This window comes from Limulus polyphemus, unplaced genomic scaffold, assembly GCF_000517525.1.
Source record: "Limulus polyphemus unplaced genomic scaffold, Limulus_polyphemus-2.1.2 Scaffold29, whole genome shotgun sequence".
NCBI lineage: Eukaryota > Metazoa > Arthropoda > Merostomata > Xiphosura > Limulidae > Limulus > Limulus polyphemus.
In genome coordinates, this window is record NW_013665639.1 from 29,485 (window position 1) to 41,595 (window position 12,111).

At 35.4% G+C, this 12,111-nt stretch overlaps 1 protein-coding gene across 4 annotated transcripts in view; it reads left to right on the forward strand.

Moving 5' to 3' along the window:
- The window catches only part of LOC106459656 (RNA-binding protein with serine-rich domain 1-A-like), a 38,905-nt gene extending 27,217 nt beyond the window's left edge, over positions 1-11,688 (forward strand). For 3 of the 4 annotated variants that reach the window (XM_013919298.2, XM_022386303.1, XM_022386294.1), the window contains exons 4-7: positions 3,313-3,513; positions 5,045-5,286; positions 11,090-11,237; positions 11,444-11,688. In XM_013919298.2, the coding sequence (XP_013774752.1) occupies positions 3,313-3,513; positions 5,045-5,286; positions 11,090-11,237; positions 11,444-11,546 (694 nt within the window). In that variant the 3' untranslated portion in view covers positions 11,547-11,688. Of the gene's footprint in view, positions 1-3,312; positions 3,514-5,044; positions 5,287-11,089; positions 11,242-11,443 lie in introns of those variants that run through there. The other variant, XM_022386306.1, reaches the window with a different exon arrangement.
- Positions 11,689-12,111: the final 423 nt, after the last annotated feature.

Below are 12,111 nucleotides of genomic sequence, written 5' to 3' on the forward strand. Positions count from 1 at the left end.
AATTAAGAAAGACTTGTATTGCTGAAGTTCCTCGGAAAGAATTTATACCGGATATTAACAAACGAGCTGATACATAATAATAGTTTTGTTCTGACATTGTTTAATGTTTACTAAAAGTTCTAGATAAACATGATTTTGTAGGATTACAAACAATTTTTTTTTGCTTCTTTAAGAAATAAATTTTTTTAAGGTTGATGAACTTAACAGTTTTTATATTAATAGTACATGTAAATGAAATGAATAAGCTTATTATCCTCAAATCTTTGAAGTCTGTTGTGTCCAAGACACTAGTTGTGGTGGTAGTATGATACAACAGACAATTACAATATGGTAAAAATAAGCTAATTTCTTTTGTGGACAGGATTTGTTCACAAATACAGATTAGATATATATTTCAATTGATATCAAAGTTATTTTACTTTATGTCTAAGCAGTCATTTGTCATTTATAAATTCATGCATCCTTGCTATGCAGTGGAATATATATACAATCTACCACTAGATGGAATAAAATAACATACTAGAAAACCTGAGTACTTGTTTAGTATTGCTCAGCATTTTTGACAATATGTTGTCATTATCACAACTGAAAACTTAATAATAATAATTAGTGGAGCTGAAGATAAGGAGCAAATAAGGTTTTATGATTACTAAACTAGGCCAATTTCAAATCAACAAAAAATTTACACTTTTGCATCTCCATAAGTTGTAAGCCTGTTTTAACTGTTGAATAACATCGGTTTGCTTACATACATTATTGAGTTTGCCAAATAAAATGAGCATAACTTGGATTGAAAATACATACTTTACCTGATAATACACTAATAGCAAAACATTTAAATATGGACAATAAGTAAAAAAAACAAAAAAACTGTCAGAATAAGGTGAAGTCAGATTCAAATTATATCAAATCTTGAATAACATCAATAGATTAACTGGAGTGTGAAGGACTTTGAAGTGGAAGTATGGGAAAATATGTTAAGCTTAAGAATGAGCTTAAGAACCCCTCAATAGTAATATTCAATGAGGGTCTCTGAAACTGCTTACAGCCTTTTGATTTAGGTATTATGTTACAGTTTGGGGAATCTGTCTCAAAATTGGATTGAGGAATTTATATGTTTCAGTGTTTTTAATGCTTAAAATGTGTCCTTAAAGTTTGGACAATTATCACACTAATGCTTTCTCCTTGAAGTCATTTCAAAACAACCTAGGTCTACTATAACAACCTTTAAGGTCCCATCCATTGTTCTGTAAAAATATCACAGAAAAAACTACCAGTTCTTATGAATTCAGTATAGTTATACTTGCTTTATATGAAAGCCTTCTTTATTTGTGTGGGACCATCATTTTCAGCTTTATAATTTTTTTGATTTTATTTTTGCTACTAAAAGACTATAGAATAAGCATAATCCAGAAATTCTTAGTGAGGAATTGGAGCCATGGGGGATATTGTATGATTTAAGCCAATTGTCGTAGGTCTACTACCAGTCATTTTGTTATATTAATATTTGTTACTCACACAAGTAAATGAGAAAGTTTAAAGTATGAAAGACCCTACTAACATTTGTTTAGCAATTCAAACTATCCTTGAAGTGCAAAAATAAGAACAATAAGATATAAATTTAAACAGGATTGAGAAGAAATTGGAAACAAAACAATTAGTTTATGGATATGTACCATAAAAAACACTAAAAAAATACATGTTTGTTAATTACCAATTCCAAACATTTTGGCTTAACTCTCACTAGAGCATGTGAGGCCATCATCATTTTCCCTGCAACTGCATTTTAAGATAAGCTACAGGTCACCTCTAATGTTCTGCTTCCTCAGGTAATAGCAGCACAGCAAGTTTCTCCTTTCCCATGAATAACATGCATTTCTCATTCCCTTCTCTCTTTTTTAACATGGGTATGGAGCTGGAGCTGGGCTAATTTGATGGTTGATTAATTGTTGGGATCATTTGAAATAATGTAAAACAGTAATAAATGGAAATATTTGATTAATTGATTATTTTTTACATTAATTGATTAAATCATAATTTCAATTAAGTGATTATTTTATAGGACACTAATTGATGCTCATAGGTAATTGTTTAATCAAGTTAATTGCCCAACTTTAATGCTAGTTCAAAGTTATAATGAAAGTCGAGGATCATATTTTAAATTAATGTTTCAGAATTAAAATGAAGCTCAAAGAGATACTTACTTCTGTTATAATTTAACCCTTCTCTCTACCCGTACAACTTGTACAATTTTTTTAACACGTCTCAAAGTTTGTTGTGCTCTTTACCTTTGAGGTAAATGGTACCAAAGAGGTAATTCACTGCTATGTGGTGCTGTAGAAAGCGATGGAATGTTAGATATCTGTTACAAACAATTATGTATTCTACGTTATTGTCATAATTGCCTTGATTTTGAAATTTCCAATCGCATGTGGTTTGTAGTCTTCAGTTGATAATTGTTTATGTATGTTTCTCCCATCTTGGCCCCTGTTGGTGCATTTTGCATATCGTTAAGTACATGACTATCGATTTACTGGATTTTCCTATTTTTAAAGGAGAAAGTATGTTAACATCTGGTTAGCAACTATTAAAATAAAGGCCAAATAGAAGTATTAACTTCGTAATAGATGATGATGAATAGCCTGCCAATGTGTATGATGACAGAGGGTCCTTAATATTTGAATATACCTAGTTATTTTATGTAGATGAAAATTGTGTGCAAAATTATGCAGAAGGGGTGGAATAAGTGGGAAACGGAGAAATTAGATCTATTTCTTGTCATGAATCAGGGAGTTGTTAGCTCAAGGGTGTCATTTCATTTTATTGCTGAGGTGTTGCATTTTTATCTGAATAATTTATATTACAATATATGGTGTCCTATGCTTACCATTTGCTAGGTCTTTCTAGTTGTGGTTATAGTTTTTTATGAATTTCTTAGTTCATTTGTATTTTATCAATAAGATCCTAAGTGTTTTTTATGTTCCATTTACTTTTTAAAAAGGGCTCGAATGTATTTTGGATATGTCTAGCATCATAGCTCAATGTTTCAAATTTGTGAATCGAGATTGTTTTTTTTTTTACAAAATAAAACTCTTGAAGCTTGACATATTTCATTTCTAAGTAATTAAATTTTATCATGAATTCCAAAATTATTACATGTTTAAGCAGTTACAAATTTTGTACATTTACTCATAGTTTGTGAGTGAGATATTTTCAAAAGAAACAGCTGCCTAATGCAATAAAAATGATGGCTTTTAAAATTTTAATGTATGAAATTGAATATCAGTAGAATAAACAATATTATTGTTTCAGCTCACCAAGCAAATCAAGGTCTTCATCTAGTGGGAGTTCAACTTCCAGTAGTGAAAGCTCCTCTAGTTCCAGCAGTAGTGGAGGGTCACGGTCAAGGTCTCATTCTAGTTCATCATCATCATCAAGTTCATCTTCCTCATCTTCAGTGTCACCAAAGCATTCTTCTTCTAAAAGGGATCAGAAAAAACGTCCTTCTTCAAGGTGAATGTAACACATTATAAACTAGTTTTAAGACTAAATCTTCTGTAAGGTTTGGTACACTTAGCTATAAATGTCAGTTTTAATTAGTTTTTGATTATTAGAAATGATTTAATTTGAAATTTTACACTTTAAGAGTGTATTCTTGGTAAACAATTTGTGTTTGATACATTTAGAAGATAGAAACCTGATGAGCCTGGTTTTAATCAAGTTATTAAGTGTAAATTGAATGCTGTATGATAATGACTTTTAAAGGCTAATGCTCTGACTGATAAAGATATCTGTGATACCTGTAATAGAAAGTTTGGAAAATGCTAGAATAGAAAAAAGAATGAATTGTATTTTAAGATATACTAGCGTATAGCCCTTCAAAAATGACAGGGCAAGTACTACCACCCCCACACCATAGTATGCCCTAACCTCACATTTCATAGCTAACTGAAATAAATAAATTTTGTGAAATCAAGCTTGACTAACAGAGAGGCAGAAAAGTGCAGTCGAGGTAGTCGAACATCTTTTGTGAGCCAATTAAAATTATGATCATTCATGAAATGGATTCCTGGCATATTCATAGAATAATTATTGGTAAAAATCAGTTAGATTAACAACTTCTAATATATAGAAAACCCAGTGTGTTTTGATAACACTACATTCCAACAATGGCTTTTATGTCCTGTTGCTTAGCAACGAAAGTATAACCTAATATTGTTGTTAGTATATGTACTGAAAATATAAAATGAAATGTATAGACAACAAAACTGGAAAAATGTTTGTTGATTTCTTAATTTAGAGTCTCCATTGATTGAAGAGGTTTGTTTTTTATTAAAATCATTGGTGATATAACAGAAAATAGCTTAATTCAGAAAAGATTTAAGTTGAAAATTGAATCAATATTTTTGCTTTCATGATAAATTTTATGAACTTGGCTCTAGGCTAGATGATCCCACACTACATCTTTACTCTAGGCTTATTATACCAACACTCACTACACTTATTATATTTCATGGCACCCCTCATGGACCCCTTGCACATCCATCACTAAAATTGTAATAAGCAGGCAGTAATTAAACTATTCTATCTGGATAAATACATTTTGGCTTTTATGACTCCTCCAATTTCAAGAAATCAAACGTGATGTGGTACAAACTGGCTTTTTATATAAGTTAGATAATTAATACATTTACTTAAAGCTTTTAAAAAACATACAGCCATCTTTTACAGAAATTGCTTTTATAAATTTGTGCAAGTTCTCAGTAAGTGGTGTCTTAAGGTTGGATATGTTACATCATTGTGTGTGATGATTATTGTATGTATAACCAGCTATCTTAACCCAAAGGCAGGGTTTCTAGTTCATGCTTATATATTAAAAAGATTGAAAGTTATAAAGTGTCGGAATTCTAATTGCAAATGTATATAAAGTTTACGAGTGTTAAAATTTGTATAGTTTTTAATTTATTGTTTATTACTATTTAAAAAAAATGTAAACATCAATTAATGAGAAACTGACATGATTTACGTGGCATCTATATTCTAGGTCACCATCTCCACGAAGAAGGAAACAAAGTCCCACTCCTCGGCCAACAAAGATTCATGTGGGTAGACTCACCAAAAACATCACTAAAGAGCATGTAATGGAAATATTTAGCACGTATGGCACTATAAAAAATGTAGACATGCCAAAAGTTCGACCAAACAGCAACATAACCAGAGGATTTGCTTACATTGAGTTTGAGAAGCCAGATGAAGCTGAAAAAGCAATGAAGTACATGGATGGGGGTAATAAGAGAAACTGAAATTACATATAAGAAAATATCTAATATCCTGTTGTCTGTACTTAAGTGATGTTAAATAGTGTTTCCACTATGTTACTTTACCTCTACTCACATATTGGCTTTTCCAAATTTTGTGCTGCCCTCTATATGTGCATTTTTTTCACTTTCTACTAGCCTTGCTCCCACCTAAACTTGCATGTTTTTATAAACTGTAGCACTGTAGCATGCAAATGCTCATGCAACAACACTCCACTGATAGGAGTACAACACACCCTCCTGGTGCAGCTGATTCCCTCTGTACTGATTGTTCAATCATCTCTTCTTGATTTGGAACTTGCATATTTTTTTTGCTTGTGCCATTGATTTATACTTTATTTACTGACAACATTTTTGTTGTTGTCTTTGTCTTGGAAGGATTATTTTGATTGCTTTTGCTTCCTTTCCACATTATGAACTCACAGGTTCATGTTACTACTACTTCATCTAGAGTTGATCCACATGATCTTATTCATGCTAGACAGATTACAACTATGGCTTCAGGCTCCTCTTTGTCTGTCAGGATGTGTCAGCCATAGTATATTGAGTCCTACATGCAGCCTGATCTGTCTTCTGACCTGCGGACAGATATTCCCTTCTCTCTGATTCCGTCTATGAGGACTGATTTTGAAAGCCTTTTCCCTCCAGTCTGCTTTTGCTGCACCTTCTCAATTCAATGCCATTGATCTACCTTGTCCTTCGTGGATATGGTTTCTTAGTTGTTCTACCTTTTGTTCCTTTGTCCTGTGTCTTATGATTCTTCCACTTCCCTGCTGCATTCTGGCTTTGCTACTGATTATTTTGTTTTTCCCTTTCTCCTGATATTCAAGTCCACACTGATCAATTCTTCTCTCATCTTCATGCTGGAGCCAGCATGTCTTATCCTTCTCATTTGGCAGATACACGTGCCTTAGCCTATCATCAGGCTGAGTTTACCTTTCTCTACTCACAGACTTTGGAGTCTTTTATTTAGGCATGGTGGTCAGGTCCTTTCTCATCACTTTTTCTTTCCCCAGCCCAATTCTTCTATCTTTGTCTTATTCTTACTACTCTACTGTGATATCTCTCTTCAATCTAACAGCTTTCTGAGGCTATCCACCATTCACCTGAGGGTTTTTCGATGGATACTTGTTCTGTTGTCTATTCTACAATGGCTCATTTATCTTCTTCTGCTTTATATCTTCATACATGGTTGATTTATTTTTGAGACTTATTAAGCAGGGACTCCCTATTTTCTCAAGTGCATTTGCCTGCGTCTTATTTCCAGGATCTTTGTCTGGCTCTTTTCCTTTCCCAGTCTGTTTATCGATGAGTCCCGAATTCACTGGAATCTTGTGTGGAGGCTACATGCCAACACTCCTCCATTTCTTGTCTGATTTCCCATCTATCGCAAACCTCTTCTAAACCTATTACTGTTTCTCATCCTCTAGTTTCCTTTCCTCTCCCTTCTTGTATTTCTGCTGTGATCTGACATTACTCTCACCATCGTCTTCAGTACCATCAATATCGGCAGTGACTATCCCTTACTTTTTGGCATGGTGGAGGCCTGATTGGCCTGATTTGCAGACCTTTGACACCCATTTGAGAGGGGCTGACTCTTCGTTTTTTCTCTCTTCTTCCTCAGTTTTCCTTTCTCATCTCTTTTCCTTTTCCATGGGACCTGGTTTGTTTCCAGTGTCTGTCTGAAGCAGTATTAGAACTCTTAGCGAAAGATGCTATTGAATGGGTTTTTCTACCTTCTTCAGATGTTTGAATGCTGTGCTCTACCCTTCAGCACCGTACATTTTCTGTTGGGATGTCAATGCTTTTGCCCTTCACATTCAAAGCCTTTTGCTATTATATGGACAGCTGGCTTCTTTTGGCTTTGTCCCAACAAGCCTCCTATGACCATACTCTTCTCCTCCATCAAGACTCAGCGTATCTAGGTTTGTTGGTCAAACTGGAGACATTGCATCTCACACCCACTAAATATCACATTCAGTTCACTTCTCAGTCAGTAGGACTCAGCCTTCTTCCACTTCATTTCAGGGAAATAAAAACTTGGTTTCCAATGTCATATCCTCCTCTACTTCACTGTGTGGGAGATTCTATCTCTTTTTAGGAACCCTTGTCCTCCACCATTCACTTACTCTTTCCCTACAAGTTGCCTTTGCTTGGTGGCTTGACAAAGCTAATACCACAGCAGGTGTTCCTCTTCCTCCATCTCATCTTGACCTCCATTTGTTTATAGATGCATCCATAATGGGGTGGGGATATGTTTGGACTTGCAAGAGATTTCAGGTCTGTTGTCACATGATGAATCATCCCTTTATATCAGTCTCTTGGAACTGTTAGCATTATTTCAAGATTTGGATAATTTTCTTTTTATGGTTCGTGGATGTCTAATAATGATCCATACTGACAACTCTACTGTTGTTTCTTATATCAATCATCAGGGGGCACCAGGTCTCATTCTCTGTTTTCACACTGTATACTTACTTTTCTGGGCCCATTCTTTGCAAGTACATTTTATTGCTTGTCATATCCAGGGTGCCCTGAATCTTGTAGCAGATCAGCTCTCATGACCTGACAAGATACTACCTATGGAGTGGTATCTTGATCTTTTGGTGTTCAGGCTGCTGTACACTCCTCTTGTGGGTGCTTTTGCCACTCATCTCAACATCAAACTTTTCCTGTTCCTCATTTTGCAGCTCTGACTGTGAATGCATTCAGTCATGACTGGTCCAGCCTTTTTCTTTACACCTACCCTCCTATTCTTCACTCTTGTGTGTTTTCCCTTATTAAGACCACTTCATGTCAAGTACTCTTTATTGTTCTGTACTTGTTGGCTCAGCCATGGTTTCCTTTATTGAAGCTTTTCTGATCTTCTCTTCCTCTACCTCTGTCATGATCCTTATTCTGTTAACCTTGATCTTCCCTCTCACATCTGGTGGTATCAACATTCTGTCTTCCATATGGATTTTGTCCAGTCCTTTGTGAGATGCTCTGGACTCTCTTCACATGTAACCTTCCTTTTTTTCTCATTCTGTTTATTCTTCTTCCCTCCTTGTCTATTAATGAAAATGGCACATATTCCATAGTTGGGTTATGCATCGTGGCTGTTCCCTTTCTTGGTCTTCTCTCCTGCATCTTTCTGAATTTTTCACTTGGCTGTCCAACATAAGGTTTATTGCTTTCAACCATTGCTGGCTACAGGGCAGCACTATTAAATACTTTCCTATTTTTCCACTTTAAGCAAGTCTTCTCCTTGCCATTTCTTTCTGTACTCTTTCATTATTTTCACCTTCATATCCTGCCTGATTGGGACCTGAATGTTATTCTTCACACCCTTACCCTTCCTCCCTTTCAACCTTTGGCCTCTTTTTCATTATATGATCTTTCACGTAAAACCCATTTCATATTTTTTTTGTGCCTGTGGCCATTGGGAGATCTGACGTATATGCCAATGATGCTCTGTGTTCTATTCCATCATTCTTATATTCTTCTTTATCTTGACTGTGCTTTTCTCTCAAAAAATGTCTGCAACTTGTAAGAGTGACAGCATGTTCACTCTTATCTCCCTTCTGTCCATTTCTTGCCTTTATTGTTGTTCTGATCCTGATTATCTTAGTGGCATGAGGTGCCTGCCAAGGTATATATTATATTTAACTTCGCACCACAATGGCATTAAGGTCTGTAATGCTTATTGACGAAATGGAGTGTTCCACAAGATTGTTAGAGGTTTCCTCATGGTATATTATTTGCTAAAGAAGGTCCGATCCAGACCGTACCTACTCATGGACTATCATGAGTAAAGCAGTGTCAGGATGGCTACCTATTCCTCTGGTCCTAGTTGAATAAATTGGGACTCGTCTGCTTTTCAAAATAGGATTTTGTGTTCACTCATTACACCATCTTAAGGTGTTCCATTCTTCCACACACCCCAACTTGCTTTCATCCCCTTTTTCGAGTGGGGTATGGGAGTTCTTACCACTCACCAGTTCCTAGCCACTGGGGTAATAGACCATGGAGGCTTCATCCTGAGTGTGACAGTTCCACTCAATTGAGAGTGTGGCAGTGGTGTTCTGTTGGTGTAGATGGTATGAACTTTTCTTCTACTGCAGAACAGACAAAACACTTCTGATGCTGCCTGGTTTTGGACTGGAGGTGACCAACCATATACAGTTTATCCTTCTGACTGGCATTTCCCCATCATAATACTAGAAATAAGCCACCTTATAACACCAAAATCTTGGTTTTATTTAATTAGATACTAAAAGTTTTGCTTTACAGCTTTCTCAGGAACATTCACTAAAACACAAACCGAAACACTCCTGAAGAAGCTGTAAAGTGAAACGTGTGTTTTAGTGAATGCTCCTGAAGAAGCTGTAAAGTGAAACATTGAGTGTTTAATTAAATAAAAACAGCATTTTGGTGTTATAAGGGCATTTATTTATGGTCTTAAAATGTGTTCTATACACCAATATGCAGTACAGAAATTAAATAATGAGTTTCCCCCATCCTACCACTGCCTAGATGTAATTTCCTTGGTGGTCTGGTGTTGGGTATATGCAGGATTAGCCAACACAAGTCTTCACTTATGTGGTTGATAGGGGCCCTGTTCCTACTGCAGACTGGATGAAAAATTCCTGACACTGCCAGGTTTTGGACCCATCATATATGCTTTCCCCCATTCTACCATTGTCCGGATATCAGGTTCCTGGGTGGCCTGGAGTTGTGTGTGTGAAGGGTCAGCACACATGGGCGCTACCTAGGATAGAATAATGGAAATTCATTTTTTTTCCTGCTTTTTGGTATGAAGGTGAAGATGGTTGGAACCCTCTTCCTACTGATACTGCCTGGTTTTGGACTGGAGTTGATCCACCACCTACAGTCTGACGTGCCCTAGCCAAACTACACCATATGGCACATTCATGTTCTATACCCAGATTCTGGACTGTGCTTGTTTTCTGCTCGACTTGATGACACCTATCTTCATTATGGGCAAAGAGTATACCTTGGTACAGAAGAAGTGTGGTCTCCCATGGATGTGCCCCCACACTTTTCATGAAGTCGGGTGTCATGCTTCATGGGTTCTTCTAGGTCAATTTTGCACCAGTATCTCCTCCACTTCAATGTGTTATTCTAGCTAATGTGTGAGCAAAGTTAAGGTATTTTATTGGAAGTTAACATTTTTCAAAACTGAAAATGTATTTCTGATAGATACTTACCTCTTCTCATATTTCCCACCCATCCTCCTCACTTCCAGTGCTTCTTTTCTTGCCTAATCTTGAAGTGATGATTGAACAATTAGTATAGAGGGAGTCAGCTGTGCTAGGAGGGTTTTTGTATGCTACAGTGCAGTAATAGCATTTAGAAACAAGTGAGTTTAGGTGGGAGCCAGGCTATTGGTAAGCAAAAAAATTGTGCATATAGAGGGCAGCACAAAATCAGGAAAATCTAATATGTGAGCATATGTAAGTGTCTGTTGAAAATAAGTTTTCAGTGTAGAAAAATGCTAACTTTTTCATGCTTGGTAATTTGGGAGCTTTTAGCTTTAGATATGATTAGAGTTGGACAAATTGGAAATGCCTGATAAACTTTTTTCAAGTTTTTCTTTAATTAATATGAGTTAGATTTTTATTGTTCAGTAACAACTGCTCTGATCTTAAGCATACAAATGAAGAATTTTAATACCAATATTCTAGTAAAATGTTTATGTATGGACCAGTTTGTTATGTGTTTGATATTAAAGAACAGTTATTTGATTAATAATTTTTTAAATGTTCTAGGACAAATAGATGGGCAAGAAGTTACAGCAGCACCTGTTTTAATACCTAAACCTCGACCTCCTCCTCCTAGGCCACCAACTCCACCTCGTAGAGGTCCACCCCTACCTTGGAGACGCTCCCCACCTCCTCGTGTACGCAATCGTCGTAGGTAAGTAACATTTGTTTATTGTATAATTTAAGTTATAGTTTAATAAAACTTTCAATACAGCTTATATCCTTCACTCAGTTTCACACTAGATATCCAATAAGTGTCAAAAATGTTTTTAAACTTTTGAAAATAATATGTTATTTACAATTTTCTATTTAAAATCCAATCATAAATTCTTAGCCAACAAGTTTATAATATATTTACAGATCACCTCCTAGGCATCGTTCCCCAATTAGAAGACGATCTAGATCAAGATCTCCAGTTCGTAGAAGGCGTACAGAGAAATCAAGCTCCAGTTCATCCCGTTAGCATCTAGAGTTTTGAAACATACATTTTTGGTGTAATATTAGATCTGTACCCATTGTTTTATATTTTATCTAAACAACAGTTCCTTTGTGTCTTATACAGTTTTGAAAAATGTCTAAATAAAATTATTATTCTTTTGTGATAAGTATTAGCTTAATTTACTTTCTTGTTTAAGGATGTGTCAGAAGGAATACTGATTAATTGGTTGTCAATAGAACACTCTTAGCTGGTGGAGCATAATACTGTTACGTATCTACTTGTTTGTTAATTTCCGGTATAAATTCTTCCCAAGGAACGTCAGTGATACCAGTCCTTTCTTAAATAAAACTAGTTTATTCTTCCTCAATACAACTTTGCAATACACAGAATTTCCACAGTCACTTTAACTTCAACACACGCTATAATTCACAACGATTCACACACTTTACTTACGGTCACTACTGCTCACTTGACTTAATTATCTGTCTCAATATCTGTCTATTTGCCATTCTTCCTCAATACAACTTTGCAATACACAGAATTTCCACAGTCACTTTAACTTAAACACACGCTATAATTCACAACGATT